At 41.9% G+C, this 25,025-nt stretch overlaps 1 protein-coding gene across 1 annotated transcript in view; it reads left to right on the forward strand.

The window, feature by feature from the left end:
- Positions 1-2,156: 2,156 nt before the first annotated feature.
- The window catches only part of LOC136370355 (teneurin-1), a 112,319-nt gene continuing 89,450 nt past the window's right edge, over positions 2,157-25,025 (forward strand). Inside the window, exons 1-6 of the mRNA XM_066333718.1 lie at positions 2,157-2,303; positions 5,443-5,642; positions 5,891-6,101; positions 9,237-9,338; positions 10,387-10,581; positions 13,708-13,908. Coding sequence (XP_066189815.1) covers positions 2,246-2,303; positions 5,443-5,642; positions 5,891-6,101; positions 9,237-9,338; positions 10,387-10,581; positions 13,708-13,908 — 967 coding nt within the window. The 5' untranslated portion in view covers positions 2,157-2,245. The remainder of the gene's footprint in view (positions 2,304-5,442; positions 5,643-5,890; positions 6,102-9,236; positions 9,339-10,386; positions 10,582-13,707; positions 13,909-25,025) is intronic.

Genomic DNA, 25,025 nt, shown 5'->3' on the forward strand with positions numbered 1-25,025 from the left:
GGACAGGGCTGAGGTTGGTGCAGCGGGTGGTGGCATGCACAGGGTGCAGTATTGCACAGGCATGCAGCAGGGGAGAGGTGCAGCACTCCTGCAGCCCTGCCTTTGTCATCTGCAAATGCTGTCCTAGGAGATGAATAATAACAATGGGAAGAGTGGAAGAAAGCAACTCTATTATATCCAGGATTCCATGACCACTAAAAGCCTATTATTGATGTGTGCAGTTGGGTTTTGCCTCTAGTGATCTGTTTCAAGTGCTTATAGAATTCTTTGCATTAGTATAAATGAAATGTGCATTCATTAACTCTCAGTCTCATTGAACTGTGTTCCCTTTTGTTGTTAATAACTCTTTAAATAATAATAACGTGCAGAAGCTCAAGCCAGGAGCAAGAGCACTTACTCTGGAGATGTCAAGGCTGCTTTTTGTTGTACCTGGCAATGATCTGTCCCACGTTAAGAATTTCAAACTCAGACCTTAACTCCGTGTGATCTGACTGCAGGACCCTTTTCAAAGTATTATCATGGTCCCTTGATGATTTCAAGACCATGGAATGTGAAGCAATCCAAGCTTGAGATCTCACACTGACACCAGAAAGCTTAAAAGTCCACTCCTGATCCCTCTTCTGCGGAGTGGGTCTGTGCTGCCCAGTCCCCAGAGCCCAGATGTGAGGGTGAGTCAGTGCTCTGAGATGCAGTAAACCCTCACAAATACTGTCACCTCTCTGGCTCAGTAGTAATGCTCTCATTTGCGTGATTTGGATCATGTATCTGTAGCTGGGTGACCCTGGAGTGCACAGATCTGGAATTAATGACTGTAGATTGGCAGCTTTGCATTCTTGTGGTGGTTTTCCCAAGCCCTTGACAGGAATCCATACAAGGCCTGGGATTTCGCTGCATTTTTTAATTTGACTTTTCAGCATGCAAAGGAGACCTGTGACCAAACACAAGGGAGATGGACTCCAAGTTTCCTGCTTGTATTGAGATATTTTCCTTGAAGGATGTACAAGTGCAGAATAAAACCATGTTCTTTCTTAATGCAAGACCCTTTCTAGATCACACTCACTTCTCCTGGGAGTCTCTGAGGTTCCTGCATGGTTCAGGAAGAGCAAATATATTGCATTTTAAGCTCCCACTGTGGGCAGATCCTGCTCAGTGCAGATTGCTGCACGTGGCTCAAGAGCTGCTGCTGGGGCTCTGCTCTTTATGTGACAATCTCAGCTCCTCAGTGGGGCTCATCCTCAGAACCCAGATTTTAGTGGGTCCTCAGTGTCCCTGCTGAGTCACTTCCACGCTAAGGCAACCCTTCCTTGGAATAATTTGCCCTTCTCAGTAAGACCTGGGCAATGGTCTGGACTAACTGCAGGACTCACCTTACACTAAAATAAGATCCTCTGTTGCTTTCTTTCTCCTACCATCCTTCAGGGCCTCAGACCAGAAACAAAGAAGGGAAAGCAGAAAACACAAATGGCTCTGCAGGAGTGGAGCAGGCAGCCCCTGTGTATGGCAATAAAGATGGTTTATGACTGCTTAAAAGGATTATTTAGTGGTTTTCCTTGTACATACATCAATAACAGCTGTATTTCTGTTCATTTGTGCTGTAAAATAATTGCATGTGTTTTAGATGTAGAGCCAGCTTTTTATCTGCAGTGCAGTTCTAGATGAAATCTGGAGTCAATGTTTTTGCTAATGTTTAACCTGAAAAAAGGGCTTTAGAGTGCAGTGGGCACAGTTTCACTTCAGACTGGATTGGAAAGGTGAGAAGTTTTAGTTGGTGTCATTGCCTTTGTCAAGAAATTCTGAGATCTTTGACAGTCAAGACTGAGGGACAACACTGACAGAGCATTAGAATGTGTCACACAATATTGAATTTATTCAACTGTTACCCCTTTAGTTGCAAATAATTCCACTAATTGCTGCAGAAATTCATCACCCTGACCTGGCTGAGCTCCAGAAGAAAGTGTGGAAACTAATTAAACATTGAGTTTTAAGGTAAAAATGGTAAATGCTCGTTAGCCCCCTTGAAATTCTGATTTATTACCAACAGAATAAAGTAGCACTTGACTTTGCAGAAAGTGGGTCATGGCATTCTTTCACAGTCTCACCGAAGGTGCTGTAGTTGAGACATCAGTTAATTGGTTTTCATTTTTTTGCAGCAGTACACTTGTTTGGTTTAACCTGGCAACTGCAGCCTGTGGAAGGGCAGCTCTATGAAAATGGAGTTAGCAAAGGAAACAAAGGAGCAGAATCCATGGACACTACTTACTCACCAATTGGAGGAAAAGCTTCGGACAAAACAGAAAAAAAAGGTATGTGGGACTGAGAAACCAGCCAGAAGTGATGGAAAGGAGCACCTGGAAGCAGGCAGCTCCTTTCCCTGCAGCAGGACACCACAGAAAGGTGATGCTTTCCCTGTAAACCTGAAGCCTCTGATGTAATTTCACAACTGCTCTCAGGTACTGTGACCTCTCGTTCTCCCAACTCACTGCAGCAGCACAGAATATTTCCCCAGACTTCGCAGGCATATATTTTAAACTAATCTTTTAATGAAAATCCGGTTTATAAACCAGCAAGTCAGATTTCTTCATGGCTTCTGACCCACAGCTATGAGCTAACATTTCAATATGTAGTAATGTGATTAAAAAGTCAGCTATCCTATTGATGCTGGCATTTACCAGGGGAGTACAAGGAAATTGATTGTTTCGAGATCAGTAATAATAAGCATATGGGTATATTTTTGTGGAGGTAATTGGCACCACGCTGTTCAGAGTTTTGCTTTCTTGTAGCCAGGAGAAACCTGTGATTAGGAATCTATCTTCTGTTTTAGACTTCTGAGGAAACTGTACTTAGAAAGCATAGGAGAGAATTAATACCCTAGTTGGCAAGATTGGGAGCTGTATAAGGAATTGAATATAGATAATTAAATGACACTTTGTCGTAAAAGTTATTTTCTTTTACAACCAGAGCAGAACTGTATTGCAGCACTGTAATTTTAAAAGCTTATTTTGGACTTTTTCAAGAAAGAGTAAGGAAGTTCACAGGGACAGTCCGTGAGAAATGTGATTTCAGGTGCCTTTTTTGTACAGCCAAATACCTGCTCAGTTCAACTACACACAGAAACAAAGGTAAACTTTTTCTGTAAAGAGAGTGGCTTAGTGAATATGAAAAGGTGTTTCAGACGTGACTCCAGCATTTCCATGCTCTGTGCTTGTCTGAAAAATCAGCATTTGAAAGGCAGAGATTCTGTGGCTGCATCCTATCAGCAGGGCTGGGTGGGATGTGTGCTCTCCTGTTGGCACTGTGAACAGCAGCCTGCACTTCTTTCCCAAGGGAGGAGATGGATGTCCATCTAAGTGCATCTGGGTTCTCTTAAGCTTTTATTAATTTATTGCTAAAGCAAAGGGGTTTTTAGCCAAATGGGGGAAAACTCCCGCAGGTTACGTCACAACACTAATGTGATATTCAGCATAATTTCATAATATCAATTAGTGAGAATTCACCCAGATTGAAGACATAACACTTTTCAACAAGGAAGCAGACCTTCTCACTACAAAATGCAAGTTGAAAGACCTTCAACACTGACCAATAATGCCTTTAACTCCAAAAATGATACTGTAGCCTTGACTTTTTACTTAGTGCTCTCGTGTCTTGTAATTGACTCATATTAATTACCATGTGTCAATATCATGGAAAAGCACCATAGTGTTTTACTTAACCCAGAGTAATTGCTTGCAAAGAATCATTAAGATTTAATATCTCTAGAGCATTGGAAATAGAGGGAGACGCTTTTAAATTTACATCAGCCAAGTAGGATCTTTTATGGCTTGGGGTGGAAAGGGATCCACTTTCATTGTACAACAGAGAAAGTTGAATTCTCTTTTCAAAACTCTATATTCAAGATTTTTTTTCCATGAAACAAATTGGGCAGAAGTAGTCTCACCTTGAACGTTGTTAAAGTAGCAATTTGGAAATTTTTTAACTCACAGACTAAGTAAGTGGTGTATTTTTAGGGTAGTAGATTACAAATTTCTACTCTAAAAATAGATGTATTTATGTGGTGAGGAATTATAAGTTAGCCCCTCGTTCTTGCTGTGGGTTTGGTGACACAAAGCAGCTGTAAAGCTGGAAGATCTGGTACCCTGAGAATTGCTCCTGCCTTGTAAATTAAATCTCTATTCATTAAGAATGCTAAGTACTTCCTGGGCTGGTTAAAGCCCGTGTAAGGTCCCACTGAGGGTCTTTGTCATTAACACACTCAGGCAAAAGCTGGGCCTGGCTTTGCTGCTGCTGTTTGCACTTCCAGGGGTGGTTTGTAAAATTTTACTACATGATGTTGGATTAGATATTTATATGTATTTATTGTAAAAGATGGGACTCCAGTCTCTTTGCTGCTCATTATTTTTCATTCTGGTTCTGGAATGAAATGGAACATAAATGGTATGGCTGCTGGATTCCGTCTTCTCTGGACTCATCCTCTGATGCCACACAGTGTCCTGTTTTCACTCCAGTTCAGAGTATGGAAATGTCAATATTGAGTTTTCCAAACCTTTCAGTGGATTTAGCTGTTAGCAGGACTGGGGCTGTGATTTGCAGCATGTCACAGTGCTGATCAGACAGGCAGCAAAAAACATAAAGGTGGTGATACAAGCCAGCAGAGCAAGCCAGCTCCAGTTTGGTTTGGCCAAGTCTCCCTCATTCATCCCAGTTCCCTTTCTGTTTCAGTGCTCTCACACCCACGTGTGAGGTCACATACTGTAGATGTCTGCACATTTATTGTTTGGCATTCTGAAATTGTGCCAGTTCTGCCTTCAGAGGGCCTCTCCCTGTCCTCATGCCCCTGTTACACTTCCATGAGGAAAGACCAAGCCAGAACAGATGTTCTTTATTTCTCCAGGACTAGATTAACACCACCATAACAAAACCATTAGCAATGGTGATTAATGGAAATCCAGGCTTTGCACAGGGGCTCTGAACTGGCAGGTTTGATGGATTTGCTGTCCTCACTGGGGTCCATTTGTGTGGCTTCTGCAATGCCCCTTCAGCAGCAGAATGAAATACGTGCCAGAGGAAGGATTTCCCTCCGTCCTCCCTCTGTATTCACAGTGAATGTGTTTTGTTTGCAGAGTTGATGGGCAGAGACCATGGTTTACACAGCAGCACTTCCACCTTTTCATAATCAGCAAAGTGTTATAAGATTTCCAGCAAAAATCATGACAAAATACCCCGTGACGCCTGTTGTTGGGAATGCTGCTCATGGTCGTTTGTGCTTTCCAACTTGTTGAATGAAGAATGCAGTTATCAGTGTTAGAAGTTGAATATTGAATATTTTGAATATTCCAATCTATCTAAGGCACGTTTATACCCTGTAATGAAGTTTATACCTTGTAACCTTTCTCTCTTCACCCACTGTAAACACTCAAGTGACTTTGTTTCTTTCTGGAAAACCAGTGTTCCAGAAGGGCCGGGCCATAGACACGGGGGAAGTGGAGATTGGAGCCCAGGTGATGCAAACCATCCCCCCTGGGTTATTCTGGCGCTTCCAGATCACCATCCACCACCCTGTGTACCTGAAATTCAACATTTCCCTGGCAAAGGACTCTCTGCTGGGCATTTATGGCAGAAGAAACATCCCACCCACTCACACTCAGGTAACTGGAAATGATCCTGATTCTATCACATTTGAATATATATATATGCCACATTTCTGACCTACAGTAATGCTTTTTTTATGTAAATTGAAGCTAAATTGGCTAGGTTATGCAATTGCTGTCCACTCTGTGAAAACTTAGGCAATTCCTCTGAAGATTTCAGCTGTTTATTCATGTTTAGAGGAGACATGCAGAATAGATTTATGAATATTTGCTAGGCGGTTAATTTTTGCTCATTACTGTTTCAGTTTGATTTTGTAAAGCTGATGGATGGAAAGCAGTTAATTAAACAGGAACCAAAAAGCTCAGAGGAGCCTCAGCAAGCCCCCAGGAACCTGATCTTGACTTCCCTGCAAGAGACAGGTTTCATTGAGTACATGGACCAAGGAGCCTGGCACATGGCATTCTACAACGATGGAAAGAAAGTGGAGCAGGTGTTTGTACTGACTACAGCTATTGGTAAGAGCAATCACAATCTAATCGTCACTCTGATTACTTTACAAAGATGTTTTTGATGTTTTCCTGCTCCTCTTAAGTATTCTCTGAAATGTGTTTTATTTCAGCTTGGTTTAATTAACCTCAGTGGAGCAACATTGTGTTTAAGCCAATATTAGACAAAGAGCAACATTTGTGTATTAAAAATGGATGCTCTCAGATAAATTAAGTGCAAAGTTTTCATGTGTTAAGATTTTTATATGATGGTTCAAATGCTTGAATGATTTCTGGTGTTATCTTTTTCCAAGTAAAAGAGATTATATCTGCCTCTCTCCTTACATGGGCCATAAATCCTACAGAAATTATCCAGGCTTTAAGTTTGTTATTTCCAGTATTTTAGTCAGTTGAAAGTTGGAAAATCTTTTGTAGATTTGTTTGTGAGTGTTGTTTGATGGGTGGATGCTGTTGTTTTATGCAGTTATTCAAATGCACTGGGTTTTTTGGAACCCAGAGGACATATAAAAACACAAAAACAAATACAGGAGGAAATGTCCTGGTGGCACAAGACACCTCCTGCCTTTTTAACACCTCTAGGTGGGCAGGTGTTTGCAGATGTGGGTGTTGGGAGTGAGCAGTGCTCACACACAGGGCTTTTTTGGAATTTCAGTGGAGGTAAATGTTGTACTTGTGACAGTCTGGGTTTGCTGCAGGACTTGAGCCACTGCACCCTTTAGTTAACCTGCTCTGCCATATGTTCAGCAAGATGTCTTTACTAGTAATGGAGGTGCCATCTGCTCCTCAGAGCAAGTGGATGCTATTTTTGCTTTGTGGTAAACACCTTGCAGAGCAGGGCAGTATGACTCAAATATCAGGATTCTGAAGGACTTGCATGAAAGGAAAAAATCAGAAATTGAGACAGTGTTGTGGGGTCTGGTTCTGGTGTAAAATTTCATATTTGCTCTGTTCAGATAAGTTGAAGTTCTGCAAGAAAACATTCCATTATTCAATTCCATCTGAGGAAATAAGATTTAAGCAATTTATGAAGCATCTTTGCAGATCCTCTACACAGACCATAAAACCTGGCCAAACTCCAGCCCAGCCCAGTATCCAAATTCCTGATCCCTTGTTTATTTTTATTGTAAAACCGCAGGGTTTATACAGGAGGGTTTAAATAATATTTTATTTAGTAGCTTCTACTGAATTATTTATTTCAGAACTTCTACTTCCCCCTTCCCTCCCAACCCCCACAATACAAAATGAAATTAATTGCCAGAGTTTAATTCACGTTACATGTGATAAAAAAGTTGCTCTCTGTCCCTTCAGTGCCAACAAGCAGAAGAGGGAAGTGTGTGAGCCCCAGTGCAGGCAGGATCTCTTGGGCTTCATCTTCAGAATGGCTGCAAAAAGATATTTTTGGGGAAAAGTCTCTTTACTCTGCTCCAAGAATATGAAAATCCTGCCAGCTGTGGTGTTTTTCGTAACCTGTGTATCTTCTTCTCGTGGTTTTCTGTGCATCATAATTTGATTGTTTCTGTGGGGATTTCCACAAAAAAAAAAAAATTAAGAAAAAGATTTTTAAAAAAATCCTTGAGGCATTCTTCTTGTTTACCCAGACTGGTCTTAGAGTCATATTTGACATCTCTGCCAGCAAAGGAATCAGCCAGAAACCCTGAGAGCAGAGCAAGAGCTTGGCTGCCTCTCTGCCAAACGCTCCTGTGAACCAGCCATGCCCCTCATCAGCATCTGTTAGATTGTATTTTGAGATGCTCCACGTTGGTTGTGTACAAAACTGATTTCTCTGACTCTCTACTGAAATTCTGAGCAGACTTTGCCGAGGAGGGTGAATTGCATGCAAAACGTCACTTCTCAAACCATCATTTCAGGTCAGCCTAGGGCTCATTGGACATGTGATTCTTGGAGAACAGAGAAGTCAGGCAGGTGCACACACAGAGCAAGAGAAGAGGTGATCATGAACAGTAAAACATTTCAGTGAAAAAAAACTTCCTCCTAAAAAGGAGCTGGTTTTCACCTTGGAAACAGACATCTGTGCACAGGTTGTGGGTACCTGATGGGCAGGTGACATCCAATGTCTGTTCTTTAGTATGAACTGCTGGCCTGAAAAGAACGTATTCAAATAACCACTGGAGTTTTCAAGAGGAACCAATCCTTACCTAAGTACCCATCATTAACATCAAATTACATGTATGTCAGTTACTTTTATTAATTGTAGGATCTACGTTTTGTTGTTGTTGTTCAATTATTTTGTGGGGAAGGTGTCAAGTTTCCCATTTTCCTGTAGCCAGAGGTGTTTCCCCATCTGTGAGTGGCCATGGACAGTCCCAGTTCCCTCTCCCCATCCAGCACTGCAGAGCCCTGGGGCTGCATGACACTGAACTGCTCCACACAGCATCATCTGAGCTGGAATTTACTTCATATTCTTTGTGGAAAACCCATGTAAAGCAGTGAATGCACTGCATTCCTCTAGGAAATCCTTGTGTAAATTGGAACCAGCTAATCCAGGTGCAGATAGGAGCCTGTCCTCAGATGTGTGAGGTTAAGTGGCTTAATATCCAAAGCTGTGTGATAAAACATGGGCAAGTTTAAGATCACAACTGAAGGTGGGAGGTTTTTTTCCCTTCAAATCTAGTTCTTTATCTCATCGAATTTCGTCAGTATACAAAAGATTATTTTTTTTGTTTATCTGATTGTATAGGAGTGGAAATCCTGCCCTTCTCTGAGGGATTCAATTCACACAGTTCAAATGAACATCATAGAAGGCAATTTACTCTATAAACAGGTTTCAAACAAATTACTTCAGCAAGAAAAGAAAGTGTTTAAGGTGGACATTTTTTCAGCAAATACTCAGGTTCCTGCAGAGCTTTTAATGGTGGTAAATTTTACATGAACACTTACTTTAAAAGCTTTTTGGTGTAATATAAATGATGCACCTGTTATCTCAAAGCTGTCAAGAAAAAAATCTAATAAATATTTGTAAGCTGCTTGAAGAGGGATTTTGTTTTATGCTCCCTATGAATGAAAATGGGCTTTTTACTGCTGCTGTATGTTGAGATGTGTCCTGCAGAGTAAGGTGAAGATGCCATTCATTTTGAATTCAACCAATTTATGTTTTTCTTTGTGCACAATTGCCTGAATAAACAGAAATCCTGGATGACTGCTCTACTAATTGCAATGGGAATGGAGAATGTATCTCAGGCCACTGCCACTGCTTCCCAGGATTCCTTGGTCCTGATTGTGCAAAAGGTAATCTCATATTAACTGACCCATGGTGCATGACAGGGATCATGGTTATGCTGTGTGACTGCTGGGCTTGCAAAGATTCAAAGTGATTAAAGGAGATTAAATTCCTTTTTCCACACAGATGGCAGATACAAGTCCAAGCCCACATGTGGAAAGTTTCTTTATGTTGTACTTGAGTTAACACAGATCAAGCACCTCTCCCTCCTTGACTTTCAGATTTAATGGGTTCCTCCATCCACCTTTGCATCCTGTCTGTGATGATAAAATCCATTTTTAATAGATGGGTTAGCATAGCATTATGTTTTCTGTTATTTAAAAGTGACACACAGTTTCACTTTGGAGAAAACGTAAGTTAATCAAATGCTTCTGTGGTCTTAACTTGAGCAGGGTGTAGATAAGGAACCTAAAGCAGCTTAGAGATGGTTTTCCAGCATCAAGGCAGAACAACCATGTTAAGTGAGCTGACTTTTTTCAGGTGTTTCTGTCAGTATTATCCCTCATCCATGACAATGGATAATGTGATAATAATTCTGCCTGTGATGTCCAGAAGTTCTCACGATTTCCCAATGTCTCCTCAAATGTAGGGTTTATTATTTTAAGACTCAGTTGGCTCGGTCATTGATACTGGATAGTAAAAGTAAGCTTCCACATTGCTGGTTTACATGTAGATCAGTAATGGCTACAATTTCAATGATATTATGTCTTCTTAGAAGAAAAAAGAAAAAGGCAGGATCTTTCTTCAGTTCACAGGAAAGAAATATTAATCTTGCTGAAATTCAGGATTCTGTGCAAGTTTTCTGCAGAGGCCAGTCAAGGGGAGAGTTGTTTTTATCTTTTAAGATATCCCATTTGTGGTCAGAATTAAGGTATATGAGGAGACAAGGCCACTGTATTACTGCTGCACTGCCTGGCTCAAAGATCTCAGTCTGTTACAACCCTCAAACCAGATGAGGAATTGAGGAGCTGGAGTGGAGAAGCGATTTTAGAGGAGGATAAAGGTTAATCCGTGGCAGTATGTAAATACACTAAAAGGTCCATCTGCCCTGTCCAGATTCCTGCCCAGTGCTGTGCAGTGGGAACGGGGAGTACGAGAAGGGTCACTGTGTGTGCCGGGGAGGCTGGAAGGGAGCGGAGTGTGACGTCCCGGAGGAGCAGTGCACCGACCCCACCTGCTCCGGCCACGGCACCTGCATCCTGGGCGTCTGCATCTGCGTGCCAGGCTACAAGGGGGACATCTGTGAGCAAGGTGGGTCGGCTTCCCTTCTCTCTGCTCCCCGGGCTGGCTTCTTGTCTTCAATTTCTGCTTGTTTCAAGTAGTTAAAAGCTCACAGAGACGTGATCACCTGTCTTTGATACGGTGCTGTTTTCCTCAGAACGACCTTTGCTGTCTCACAGAAAGTAATGTTAAGAGAGAAGATTTTCAAAGGTATTCAGGTGGCACTGTTAGGGACACGAAAGAACAAAGCAGGCAGTAGAAAGGTCAGTGGGAAAACTCTCCACTTCATTTTTCTGACTCCATCTTACATACGCTTTGACAGGCAGGCCAAAGATTGGCTGCACAGGTTGCCACCTCTTCAGCCTCGTTGGTGAACATCACCATCAGTCACCTTTCTCCTCCCAGAGGAGAAATATGGTGATAAAATAGACGAATTTTAAAATATACATCATTTTCTTGAAGCTGCCTGAGAACAAAATGCAAACAGTGAAAAGCAGGCAAACCTGGGGTGACATTCAGGTCTTGGTGACAGGTCACAAAAATTCACATTATTAGAAAAGATAAAATTATTCATTTTTGTTTGGCCAAAAGCTCAGGGTGGGGCAGCCAGAACACCATTTAACCAAAACATGATATGGTACCTCTCCAAAGCAATCAGACCATTGTAATCAGCTTTTCTCTTTTTCATTCTGTTACGTCTTAGGTTTTTCTGACAATATAAAGCTAAAGGTTACTTTACCAGAGCATATTGTTTAATTCTGTTTTCATATGTCATTTTTACTGGGAGCCTTTGCTCACAACGCTAAATTGGCAACCTTTAAGGCTAAACTGGCATCCTTTAAGGTTTAACAAAAAGTGGGAAATTCTGAGAGAAGCAGCTATTGTGTTTTTGCTGGTCATGGTGCTGATGTGTCTCTGCCCTCATCTATAAAGAGAAGCAGTTGTTTCCCTCATCAGCTTTGACTTCCTTCCCTTGTGCATAGCCCCAGAAAGCAGAGCTCTTCCTCGTGCCTTGCCTGATTTGATGATTTTTCACCAGTCCCCTTAGCCTGGAGCTACTGACAGCAGACTTTGTGCTTCCTGCTGTCGAGATTTTCAGTGATTCTTTGGAGTAGCACACACAGGAGGCTTTTTATGTTGCTTGAATTCTCTAGTCAGAAAAATGTCCAGGATGGATTTGATAGATTTGACATACCTGGGATTTTTTTTTAAAGGGAGGATCAAGAGAAAGCTTCTGACACAGTCAATTGTTGGTAGTTTGAGAAACCAAGAAAACCCAAATGGGAAAAAGCAAGTGCTGCACAGATTTCCTCAGTGAGGCCATGATGCTGAACAAGGCTGGAGATGGGGAGAGGCTGACTGCTGTTTGTAGCTGCTTTGTTTCTTGCCATAATGAGATCCTGCAAAATGATTGGGGAAAAAAATGACATTAGAAAAAATGACATAAATGTACTCAGCTATCGAAACCAAGAGTGGGAAAACATTTGATTTTTATAGTGAGAAACTTAATTAATATTTTTTTAAATGGCGAAGTTATGTAGAAATACAGAAAGTGGTGCATGGAACAAACCTGTGTAACCAAGTATGGTGGGTTTTTATTGTAACAGTGTGTCCTTGACGTGACTGCTCAGTTTGTACTGTAAAACATAACTTGTGTAGCAGTTAGGGAATTGTGTCAGGAATTAAGATTATTTTATTGTATGTAAACAGGATTTGGTTTTATAGCAGTGCTGTTAACAGTCATACCAGCAGATGTACTGTCTTGGGAGCACCAGTAACTGCATGAATTCATTGTTAGGGGGGCCCTTGAATTTGTCCTGCCAGATTATCATTCCTAAAATGCAGTCACTCTCTTAATTTTAAAATATCAGCAAAATAAAGAGCTGTCTCAGGATGAGAGGAAATTGCTGTGTATTTTTGTCCTCTGCTTAGCAAGATGTGCATTGTCCAGAAACACTGATTCCCTCTCTCAGAACTGCCCTGTGCTGTGCAGAAGCCTGGGAGGCTGAAAAAGATACAAAATAAATCCTGAAATAAGATGTCGAATTGGTGGCAAAGCAGTTCAAAAGATAAAGCTTTACTTCTTTATTTTTAGGTTGAAAGGTCCTATAAACTGGAGGCCATTAATTCCTGTGTCTGAAATATTTAGCCTTCCTTTCCTGAAGCAGAAAACATCTCTTCATTCGCACAGCACAGGCTACTGTTTGTTAAGTTTACAGTTTAATTATTAACACAGTGCTTGTGCTGATACTTGATAAACACACAGCAGGACTTCCACAGTGCCTCTTGAACATCATGATAAATTGTTCAAGCCATGGATGAGCTGCTGGCTCATTGTTTCCCATCCTCACCCCACAGATCCTTCAGTCCTCCTGCAGCCTCCAAGGAAGGCTGGCTGCTTCTGCTTAAAACCTGTCTTGTTAAAGCAGTGCAAGAATGTGCTGCTCATACAGCACTAACCAGCTGATTTAAATTCCTCTTCTGAGCTCCTGAATTTTTCACTAGCAATAGTTTAATCCAAATTGAGAAGAAATTTTGTTCTTTGTTTGCAAATTGTTCATCAGTACATTATGACTTTTATGAAGCTGTTCATTACCTGCAATTGCCCAGCACATATTTTTTTATGTGTATGGGATTTTTTTTTTTTTTTTTTTTTTACAGCAAGCATTAAGTCAGAGATTCACTGCTCAATCTTAGTGGACAACCTTTTTTTTTCATAGAAGATTTTCAGCTATAGAGAGAGCTTTTCACAGGAAGGTTAAAGAATAAATCTTTCTTTTCTCAGATGTAGACAAAACACAGAGCACAAATACCCAAATGGAAATGCAAAGCACAATTACAGAAGTAACAATTATTTGCTCCATCTGTTTCCCAGCCCTACTACTGAAGCACAGAGTTGGACCAAGAGATCTGTCCTGGGAATCTGTGTTTTAAAAATAAGACAGAATCCCTGACAAGAGATTCATATGGCCTCTAACAGTCTTTTTGGTTTGTTTTCGACTTATCCTTTTGCACAGAATTTAGGAGCCTGTTTTTCCCTTGTGTTTGCTAACATTGTTTCAGTTGGGTATTCACCTAAAAAAATGCATCAAATGAACCTGAATTTCACGGGGAAGGAGTGGGTCTGTGCCCTGAGCTGTGTGTTCTGCCTTGCAGAGGACTGCCTGGACCCCACGTGCTCCGGCCACGGCGTGTGCGTGCAGGGGGAATGTCACTGCTCCCCGGGCTGGGGAGGGCTGGGCTGTGACACTGCCCTGCCCCTGTGCCAGGAGCAGTGCTCAGGACACGGCTCCTTCCTGCTGGACACGGGGCTCTGCAGCTGTGAGCCGCACTGGACTGGCCCGGACTGCTCCACAGGTAGGATGGACACTCCCTTTACCAGCGCTGCCCACGTACCAAAGGCTCCAGAATGGATTTGAGTGTATTGTTCCAGGTATATTCCAGGTACACACACAGTATTGCCCAGCCTGGAAACCACCTCTGTGATCCCTTCCCCTACCTGCCCTTCTCTAGCTCTGCAAATGATATAAACTAACGTTTTGAAGTGCAAGGGTGTCGTTGTAGGACACAGAAAGAAAGATGAGAGACTACAAATATTTCAGAAGGCAAAGAGCACAGAAAAAAGCCTTTATTGTCTAATTCTCACTGCCTTTGATAAGGTGTTCCCACACAGACTGAACATGGGTGTGAATAGGAACGACACCTCTCTGATCCCTTTGGTTAAACCAGAGAAACAGCAAAACCCCACCTGGAGAAAGGTTGGTTGGAGAAAGGAGAGTTGTTTGCCAGGATTGTTTTGAGAAGGAGATTTCTTGAGAAATTTTTCCTTGGGAAAAAGTGAGCAGGTGCCAGCAGGCTGAAATCCCTCAGATCCAGAAATATCAGGCCCACAGCAGGGTGGGGAAAGACAAGAATTGGTATGGGAGGAAGAAGAGAGATGAAGGGTGACTGTGTCCTGTGCATATCCTTAGGAATTGCCAATGTTTGAGGCCCAGCCTGAGCTCTGGAATCATTCATGGATTTTTTTGAGGCTGGAAAAGACTGTGTTGTTCATGTTATTTGATTTTCTGTGGAACATAACCAAAAAATAACAATCATTCTTCAGGTTTTGCTTGACGCTTGTAGTTTCTGTTTGGTTTTTTGAAAGTGAAGCTTCACACAGAGGCTGAAAATGAAGGGTAGTCTTCCATTTCCTAGATAAATTGTTTCAATTATGTCTGGTCCTCTCTGCTAAAAGCCTGCTCCTTCCACTCCTGGTTTGAATAGGTGCAAAGTCTTGCAATCATGTTTTTTCCTCTGAGGTGAAAGATTGGCAAATTATTTGAAGTCCTTTGCAGTGTCCAGCCTAATCCCTGCTCTGACCCCTGGACTGGCACAACCCAATATCACTGCAGCACCTCCAGATACTCCTTCTATTCCCAAAGTTATTGCTGGACAATTGCCATCCCTTCAGGGCCAGAAAATCCTCCTGCAGAGCCCCAGAGCAGCTGTCAGGATATGTTTTCATTGTGTTTAAATTGGTTCTCAATAAAAGCAGCTCAATATGGCTTGAAAGTTGTTCAGCCACTCAGTATTGCTAATCCTATACCACTTGTAGGACACAACTTAGGCTGCCTTTTGTTCAGCTCTGTTCAGATCCATCCTTTCAATATCCTTAGCTGGATATCTGTTTCAGATATATTTGGCCTCTTTCTACCCTACAATATTGAACTTCCATGAAAAGTCCCTTTCCTTTGTTAGCTCAGATTTCAATTTACCTCTCCCAGAGATGACATGGTTTTCCTTTAAGCTTTGCCTCACTGCTTATGAGCATCTTTGTAAAGGCTCTTCCTATCAGCCAACTACAAACACACAGAGATAATAATACCCCTCTGATTCTTCTGCCTCCTTTAGGCAGCATCAGCTGAATTTCATCCTGGGAAGTCTCTGGCAGATTTTTAGCTACACCAATCAAAACAACATTGTTATGTCTTTTCTACAGCCATATGTGATCAGGAGAAGAAATTTAAAATGTACTTTTTATCTAACTTCAGTTTCTTATATGGACAAGATCAAGGTGCTGTAACTGTTCTGTGTGGTTACAGACTGACACGTATTTACCATGAGGGAGACGGATTAGCCTGGGAACTCATTGCTATCTTGTTCATCACTTTGCCCATTTAATTTTATTTTTTTCCCACTTTGGTCATCCGTTGGCAAGTCCCACCAAGGTGCTCAAAGACATTTAGCCATTACCAGTTTATCCATCTGACAGGAGATGTGCCCAAGAGAACTGCACAAGGCCCCTGAGTTGCATTTCTCGTTCAGTCTTCTCCTGCCCCTAGGAGATGTGGAGAACAGAAGTTTCATGCTTTGTTCCAAGTCAGACTGACTATTTAATATGTTTTTTGAAAACCACCTGTACTGCAAAAGGTCATCCCTGGAGTATTTCAGAGTCTCAGCATCTTTACACCGTGCTGAACCCTGTTATGGCAATATGTGAAATCCATTATCAGCCTGACCTTCAGCACAGATCTCAGCTGACCTGTGCAGCAGGGGTGTGATCTACAGGATGTGGCACAGTCAGGAGGATGGGAGACTGATGACACACTATTTGAATGTCACCAGGACTTCAGTATAATCATCTTTCTGCTCACTGTCTGTGGGTCTTTGTTGCTTTATTTATATGCTGTCACCCAAAATGCCTTGATGTTAATGAGTCATCTCCCCTTGAGGTGTCTGGGCTGTGCTTTTCAGAAAGAGAAAATCAAACTCCTGACTGCTCCTGTCAGGTAGAAGGGAAGCTCTGCCTAATTGAAGGTGCAGCATCAGCTGAACAAAAGAACTCGTTTTCTGTTCTCAGATTGACACCTTTAACGTGGAGCCTTGAGATTAAGGGAGAGAAATATCAAGAGAAAATGGACACAGAGTTATTCAGGGGGACAGAGCTTTGCATGAATTAGTGTGACTGCAGTGATACCAGCAGTGCAGTCCCAGTGTGGTTCAGGTGAGAATCCAGCCCTGAGTCACTAATTAATTGCAGCAGTGTGCCTAAAATATTACAGACTGAGAGATCTGTGACAGAGCTGATGGCTCTGACATCCTGTCCTGCATTCAGTTCTTTAGACTCTGTTCAGACAAAGTAGGCCAGTCTCTGTCCCCTTACTCCAGGACATTTGTCATAATTCCACTGAATCCATTTATATCACTGAAGCAACCTAATTATGATTGGGAAAAGAATACTGGCAGTTCTTAGTCACAAAAAACATTCATCCTAAAATGATTATATGGAGATGGTATATATTTAGCATATCTATTTTTGGTGAAGCTCTCCTAGCAAGATTGGTGGTAATTTAACAAAGGGCAAAAATGAATCAGCAGCCTCTTCCTTCGATATCTTGGTGAAGCAAAAAACCTCTTTAAAACTGAAGTGCTTTGAAAAATGCAAAATGTTGTAATTGTTGTAAATTGATATGTGCAGAGTGGAGTAATTTAAAAATCATTAGAAGTCTGCATTTTTTACAGTAAAGTACTTCAAAAAGAAATGAAGGCATAATGCAGTATATTAATACAGTTCAAGACATCTCAAATAGGTTTCAAAATTAAACATCAAAAACTGCAGCTTGAAAAAATAATTAGGTGAACCCATTTCCTGGTAATCAGAAACTCTTCAGGTTTAGGGAATTGCAGTGTAGGGGTGTCAGTCACTCTCATTTGCCAAGGACAAGGATGTTCACTACAAAGAGCTTGCAGTGGTGAAAATAGCCTTGAAATTTCCTCAGTACATGATGGAACGTCGTGCATTTTCTGTGGATTGCTCAGCTGGTGCTTCCACCCTGCTCCCTATTTTAGACAAACCTCAAGAACTTTTTAATTACACGAGAAACGTCCTTCGCTGTTTTGTTCTTTAGAAATGATGGAATTGCTTAATTTCATCTGACTGTCCTCTTTCTGTAATTTGTGAGGAGCTTTGCCTATTGCTGCTCTGCTAATTAAAAGGATGATTGAAGTTCCCCTGCTGTACATTGTCTGGCATTGTAGAAAGGCTCTTCCCTACTACTGTATATTTCATTGGAAAGAAAAAAAAACACCAATGTGTGAGTAGTTTGATTTTTGTATCTCCTGTAGAGTTGCAGGAGTTTGCAAAAATGTATCTGGTGAGTAAGGTTTCCATTAAAAACGTACTACTTAAAGATTGGAACACTTAATATGTGCTGCTGCAGAATTTAAAACAGGAGAAATTTAAGGCAGTGAAGAAGCACGCCAATAAAAAATAATTATCCTACATGTTTAAATCAGTCCACAGGGAACCAAAAATACCTGATGTAGTAATGTATTGATTTAAGAAATGGGGTAAGTCAAGGCTATGAGATATACAGTGAGGAAACATGGGGTGTTTTTCAACTGATTGCTGCTTATTTTGCAGATATGCCAAAAATAATGGCCCTTTCCTTTCCTTTTTCTTCCTGAAAATTAAGATTCTTAATCTATTGCTGTCTGCACCTCGTTCAGCAATTAATGGAAATATTCCTCATTCCAGCAAAAATGCAATTTAGTTAAGTCAGCTTTTGTAAATCCTGGTCTAACCCAGAGCAAGGTGTTCCTTTTTCCACAGGGTGGAATCCTGGTTTTGGAGCTTCTATCTCAGCAACTCTTGGCTTGCCCAGGAGGGAAATACCTAAATTGTTCTGATTGCCCTGGGCAGCTGAGAGAGCCTTTCCTGTCTCATGGCATGGTGCCTCTGCAGGGTTCCCATCCTGCAGGGATGTTCCCTCCTGTCCTGGGTGTGCCCAAGGTCCTGCAGGCTGAAACACCACAGCTCTTCAGATAAAGCTGCTGGCATTATCCTGTAGCAAACCCTGGTGAGTAAGTGGGGTTTTAGTAGCACCTCAGGTGCCAGAGGGGTTCAAGGATCTTTGAGTCAGGTAAGCAAAGGCTTTGAGGGTGAATATTTGTAGTGAAATGCCTCTTTTACAAGCACACAGGAGTCAGTGTGCTGGGCAGGGATTAAGATCCATGCTCAAACAAGGACAGGATCAAGGATGGAAAGGTCTGTGAGGAATCCAGGAGGAGAGGAACAGTCTGTGTTCAAGGAAATGCCAGGAGGGAATTGTGACTGTGGAAGGCTTTTACTCCACAATCACCCTTTGTAGAAGAGGGCTCTGAAGTCCAGAGGCTCTGGGAAGGTTCTGCTGGTGGGTGCTGCAGGGGAGGGGGAAAAGCAGCCTGGATGAGCACCAGAGCAGGAATGACAGGAAATCTTCCACTTTCCATTTGCTAAGCTGAATCTAGAGAGGAAACTCTGACAAATTATCCATAGCACTGTCTTTTAAAGGAGGGTTCTGTATTAGAGTGAGCTTCTGTTTCTTCCCAGCTGGGAAAGCACAATTGGTGTTGCTAGAGCAAGGGTACACTAGAACAACTAGAGGTTTTGTCCTTCAGTGATTTTCAGAACATCTGTTGTGTAAAATGTGCTGCATCATTCCCTAAAAAGCAGGTATTTATAATATTTGTTGTTGTCATGGTAAGTGTTGCCCAAAAATAGCCATCATTTCAACATATTTATGCAGCAGAGTCTGTGAATTTTAACTTCATCTGAAAATAGGCAATTGCTGTTGGTAAAAGTCAAACCCATGAGAACTTCTCTCCATACTGCATTTCTAAGGGTTTTGGATGTGTGTATTGTTGCCAGGGTAATAATCTCTGTAGACATGGAAGGATTTCCCAGTCTCTGCCCTCCTTAAGGACATTTGCTTAAATGTTTTGGCTCGAGTAATACGTTTTAAATAAAACTAAATTTACAATAATTATCCAAGGTATTTTAATGGCGATGAGGCAATGACTCCTCGTGTCTGTCTGCATTTGGGGGTGTCACTCTTCAGTCCAGGGAGCCTTGGCCATTTTATAAACAGATTGGTAAAACAGTGTCTGTCACCTGGGCTCCAGGATCATTTTGTGAGGGAGTGCAGGAGCTGATTGTTCCCATGACTCGTGCTTGTTGCCCTGTCCTGTGCTGAGTTCAGAAGTGCCCTGAGGAGGGCTGGCAGCCTGCTGGTGCCCTGCCAGCTCCCAGGACTCATCCCAGGCTCCCCATGGGAGCAATGCAAGGCACGATTTGCACCTTTGCCCTGGCAGCAGCTGCCTGCTGCTATTTCTGGTGATGCTGCTGACACAGAGGAAGGTCTGCTCTGTTTCCTGGGAGCTGTTGGTGCCTGCTCTCCCCTGCCCAGCCGAGAGCACAGGGACGTTCTCTCCCTGCCTGTGGATGGGCACAGAGCTCCCAGGCAGGTGCTGGGCGCGGTGGAATTTGTGTTCATTGAGGCTGCATTCCTTGGTTTTGTGCAAGAGCTGCTTCTGCCCCACTGCTGAGCTTGTCCAAGGAGCTGTTGATTTGTGCTAGAACAGGAGGGAGCAAGGCCAGCTTCTTCACCTGCTTTGGCTTTTGCCCGGGAACCTGAGATGTTACTTAGAAGCTGGTGATGACTTTTGATTCCTCACAATAGTTTTTCCTGTAATACAGATGGATTGTTGGGAACACACAGAGCAAAGCCTTGTTTTAGTTGATTCACTCTTTCATTGAATCACAGAATGATTTGGATTTAAGGGCACCCTCCAACTTCCCTGCTGGGAACAGGAACATCTTCCACTAGGTCAGGTTGCTCAGAGCCTCTTCCAGCCTGGCTTGAACACACCCACACTTCTCTGGACAGCCTGTGTCTGTGACTGAGCACCCTCAGAGCTAAGAATTACTTCTTAATACCTGATCTAAACCCACCCACTTTCAGTTTAAAGCCATTTCCCTGTCTCCTGTCACTGCATGTCCACTGTTCCTTCCTTGCTCCCTTCATTTCCTGGGAGGCCACAGTTAGGTCACCCTGCAGCTTCTCTTCTCCAGGTGTAACAGATTTCCCTCTGTCCGTGTAGAGTGGCTCCTCAGTGAAAAAAATAAGGTAAAAATCAGATTCTTTTAAAAGCATCCAGTCCCAGGGCATAGATGTACATTTTTTCCCCTTCCCTTCTGAGTGCCAGCTCGGTGTCTGATTTGGGCACCAAGGGCATCTCTGGCACTTGTGGGCTGCCACTGCTTTTACTCAGATGAATCTGAAGAGCTGTTCTGTGCACCACAGAAGATTTCGTGCCTATAGGGACATATCCTGTTCCCCTCAGACATCCTGGTGAAGTTTTGCTGAAAAGGGGTGTCTCAAAACCGTTATTTTCTTTGGATGCTGAATTAGTTCAGGCTGTACCTGAGAGTCAGCTGCACTGAATGAACCTGCTGAGCCATCTCTTTGCCTAGTTGCCTTTTCCCCACAAAGCCAGGGTTGTTCTCTGTGCTTCTCATCGTTAGCACCTCAAGCCTTCCCTGATTCTTGTGGTCAGAAGGTTTCCCATTTCTCCTGCACAAGTGGCTTTTCAGTCCAAGGAGTGTGAATTGCATTTTCCCCTCTGAGGGAGCACAAAGGCTTTGCTTTCATCTCACTCGTTAGGGCTCACAGCAGATGGTGCAGGACTGCTTTCATTCCAGTCTCCTGCTCAAACAAAGGATCCAACAAGGATATTTTGCACAGCAAAAATTGCACAGCACTTCTATTTGTGGTTCTTGGGGTGCTGCAGAGGGTCTCAGAGCTTGTTAGTCAGGGTGTAATTCTCCAGTGATGGCTGACATCTCACTGCTTTGCTACAAGTACAACTTGAAATTAAACAGTGAAGACAAATTGTAGAACAGGACCAGATTTGACAGGGAAGCTCCACATTTAATTGGGCAACTATCACTCTGTTTTACACCACAACGACACAGACTCTGACTTCAGAAGGCTGAAAATGACGCCTCTATTTTTGGGATGTGTCTCCCTTTTATACTATTTCACACAGACCAATCTGAATGGTGACACAAAGACAAACCTCTTCACTCCCATTGGTCAGAGCACAGGGACATCAAGAAAAGTCCCTCCCAGGGAAAAAATGTGAACAGATTTGCAGTTACAAGAACGTGTCATTTGTTTACAGAAAGTTCCCTGAGAAAGGAATTTCAGAAACCAAAACATCTTAGGCATGAACCAGGGCTACACAATAATATTTAAAAAATATCCTGGTCGGATTTCTGTGTGCTTCTTCTTGCCCTTGTGTCAGTCCAGTGTTCCTTGCTGTTGGGTTACACTTCTGCTCATTTATTTTAAATGCTGCCCATCCTGGCCTTGTCCAAGCTGCCAACTGTATGATCTCTAAGGAAGACACAAGTTCTGCAGCTGAGTTGTATTCTCCTTTACACCAGTGCTATGGCTGGGTGAACAGAGATGTTCCCAGTGCCAAATGAGAGTTCCTTTCAGTGGTATCAGTTTTCAGTGCTTTGGCTGCCTGAAATGAAATATCTGTTAGCATGTTTACCATTACCAGTCCAGCTTCTTCGGGCTGTATTGATTAAATTTTTGTACTGTAAAAATACCATTTTAAACCACAGCAAAATCGATATAGAGTGAGGGGGTTTTATATATATAAATTGGATTTGGATCAGGAAGAAAATCTTCATCAGATGAAAAATAAAGCTGGGTGAAAAAAAGTGTGATAAAAGATCTCAGAAGGGGAAAAAGTTGCTCTGTCATTTCCCCAGCCTCTGTTGTATTTGCCCTCTAGACCTTTCTCTCTGTCCACTGATTACTTTTCTACACAAATAAATTTTCAAGCAAATTGAGGCCTCCAGTTCCGAAAAGATACTTGTAAATAGATGTAGCATTGTCAGAAACTGCCTTACAGGGCTTTTTATATGCAATTGCACTCATATATCTTGTGATACACAGTAGTGCTAGTGGCAACCTTCCTACTGGAGGCATTATATTAATAATATAAAATTAGGCACTGGAGTACCTAATGCATTAAGAATAAGTTCAATGGGATGATGGTAGGATTATTTCCAGAAAGCAATTAAAACCAGCACTGCATGGATAGTGAAACATTCTGAGTTTCAAAACAAACAGTGAGGATATGGCATTTTAGGTCCAGTGGGTTTATTTTATTTTATATGCTGTGGCCTGTGGTAAGAAGATAAGAAAGGTAGTTAAGTAACTGCAAGGCAAGACACCAGACAGGTTTTCTACATAGAGCTTACAGCACGAAGGTTTAAAATGAAGTCATGTTTGGGGAATGAAGACGTTTTGGGGAAGTTTTGCCTTTGGTAGATGTAGCCTATAGTTGTGCAGTAATTGTGTCTGAATTATCCCAAATAATGATCAGGGCTGGGTGTGGTTTAGATCCCCCCATTTATTTTCTGAGGTTACAGGCAACTCAGGAATTCTTTTCTGCAACTCTTGTCTCTCTGAGGAAGCCCAAACCTCCTGAAGTGCCTCTTTGCCTGCTGGTAGAACAGCTCCTGAGATGATACTGAGCAAAACATGGCCAGTCCTTTACTCAGACTTCAGTTGTCCCGGGTTTTTTTACATGCTAGCAAACCACACAGAAGCTTGTTTTCTGGAGTCACTTACTCATTTCGTAACAAAACCCAGAGGTCTACTGAAGAGGAAACAGAAACAGGTTATCAGTCATGTAATCATGCAGGAAAGGGGGTACTGAATATGAATTAAATATTAGAAGATATCAAGAAGACACATGAAAAAGGGGTATTTGAGGGGGCTAAGGCATGTCCATGTTTCTGTAATTCATGGAAAGCTGTAAATAGTTGGAATAAGTTATGAGCCTCTCTAACATCATTCAGAGCCAGAAATTAGGGCAGATACAATTTAAAGTTGAACTTACTTTCTCCTTAAGATTTTTTCCAAATAATTTTTCTTGGGCTTAACATAGCTTTATATGCATGCTACAGTCTTGCTTTGTGACAGTGTCAGAAAGGGTAATATCAATAGCTGAATAAATTTCAGCATTCTGGTCTGATGACAGACTGTAAAAGAAAAGTATTTCAGACAAATGTCTCAGTTCAGCTGAGATGAATCTCACTCTTTCAGTCTTTTGTTGGATGGGCTACCCTATTCCACTTTGGGCAAGGCCAGAATCTTTGGAAATGACCGTGAAAATTATTTTGGAGAGATATGTGATGGTAGTAAATGCAGTGCAATAGTTGTGCAGAAAGAGTTGCTTTGAATTTATTCACCCAACTATAGCTCATTGTTGTGGTGTTGTGAGGTGACCTTTAATATATTTCAGTGTCAGATATTGGCATGCCACGCATGAAGAGAAGGTTCAGGAATGTTGCAGCAACAGAAGTTTAGATTGAGATAATATTTGTCTGTGAAGATGGTCTGATAGGGGTATGAATTGCCTGTCACAGTGCAGTCCTGTTCTCTGTTGCTGGGAGCTTTTCAGGGATGCCAGGCATGATTTAATTTGAAACAATAATAGATGATCCTGGGAAGTCCTTTGCAGCTCTATTCTTTATAAATTTATGTTAAAACAGATCAGTCATTTGGTGACGATCTAGCACGTTGATTTATTTCTGACTGTAGTACATTCCACAGGAGGTTCTGTGGCAGGTTCCCATCCCAGGTTCCTCAGGGCTGTGGAGGGAACAGACAGGCAGTGCACCATTGCTGCCTCTCCACAGGAACCTGAGTTTTCCAAAGGGAACACGATCACAAAACCTGACAGAGAAGGAGTTCAGCATTAAAGCTTTGGGGACATTCGCAATTCCCTTTGATTCCATCTCAAGCCTGAGGAGCAGGTGGCACTGGTAGGACCCCTGGGGTCTTGCTTTGTTGCCCCAAAAAGAGCTGTCCCTTGCTTGGCCGTGGAGCACAGGATGGTTTGGGTTGGAAAGGGTCTTAAAAACCATCCTAAAGGCACCTTCTGCAGCAGCAGGAGGCTCCAAGCCCTGTCCAGCCTGGCCTTGGACTCTTCTGCATGAAACCTCTACAGTGCCCTCCTAGGTGACCTTCTTTAAGGGGAACAAGTTTCCATTAGATTTTACAGGAGGATAAAAAAATCTCAGGTGCTTTTGAAACTCCTAAAACTTTACATTTTTGATCTTTTTTGTGGTGTAAGAAATTACATTAATAAAGTCAGTTGCTGGAAATGAAAGCTAGAACAGTATTGTCTCCAGGACACAGCAGGAAGGTAATTTAAAAAGCTCAGGAACATTGTTGAAATTATCATGCAAACTTATTAAATGCAATGTATATTTAAATTGAGAAAACTTCTTTATTAGGTCTAGATAGGTGATTTTGCTGCCTCTGGCAGTTAAGGTTATTGGGTGAAAGTCAGGGTAGATTAATTTCTAATCTTTATGGAAAACCACTTATTAAAAAATGGATAGCAAAATTATTAATATAATGCTGAAAGTTTAGACTCTCTGTAGAACAAGACTCACCACTGAACAAAAGTATAATGAATGTTTCCTGGTATTTGGCCACTTTTGTTTACATATAGTTTTGTATTCTTAGCATGATTTTCCAGGAGTTATTTCTGACACATGTTGAATTAACATTAAAATCTTCCCTTATCATTACAAATTATAAAATATTTAGCTTTAATTTCCCTTTTCATAACACATA

Source organism: Sylvia atricapilla, chromosome 21, assembly GCF_009819655.1.
Source record: "Sylvia atricapilla isolate bSylAtr1 chromosome 21, bSylAtr1.pri, whole genome shotgun sequence".
NCBI lineage: Eukaryota > Metazoa > Chordata > Aves > Passeriformes > Sylviidae > Sylvia > Sylvia atricapilla.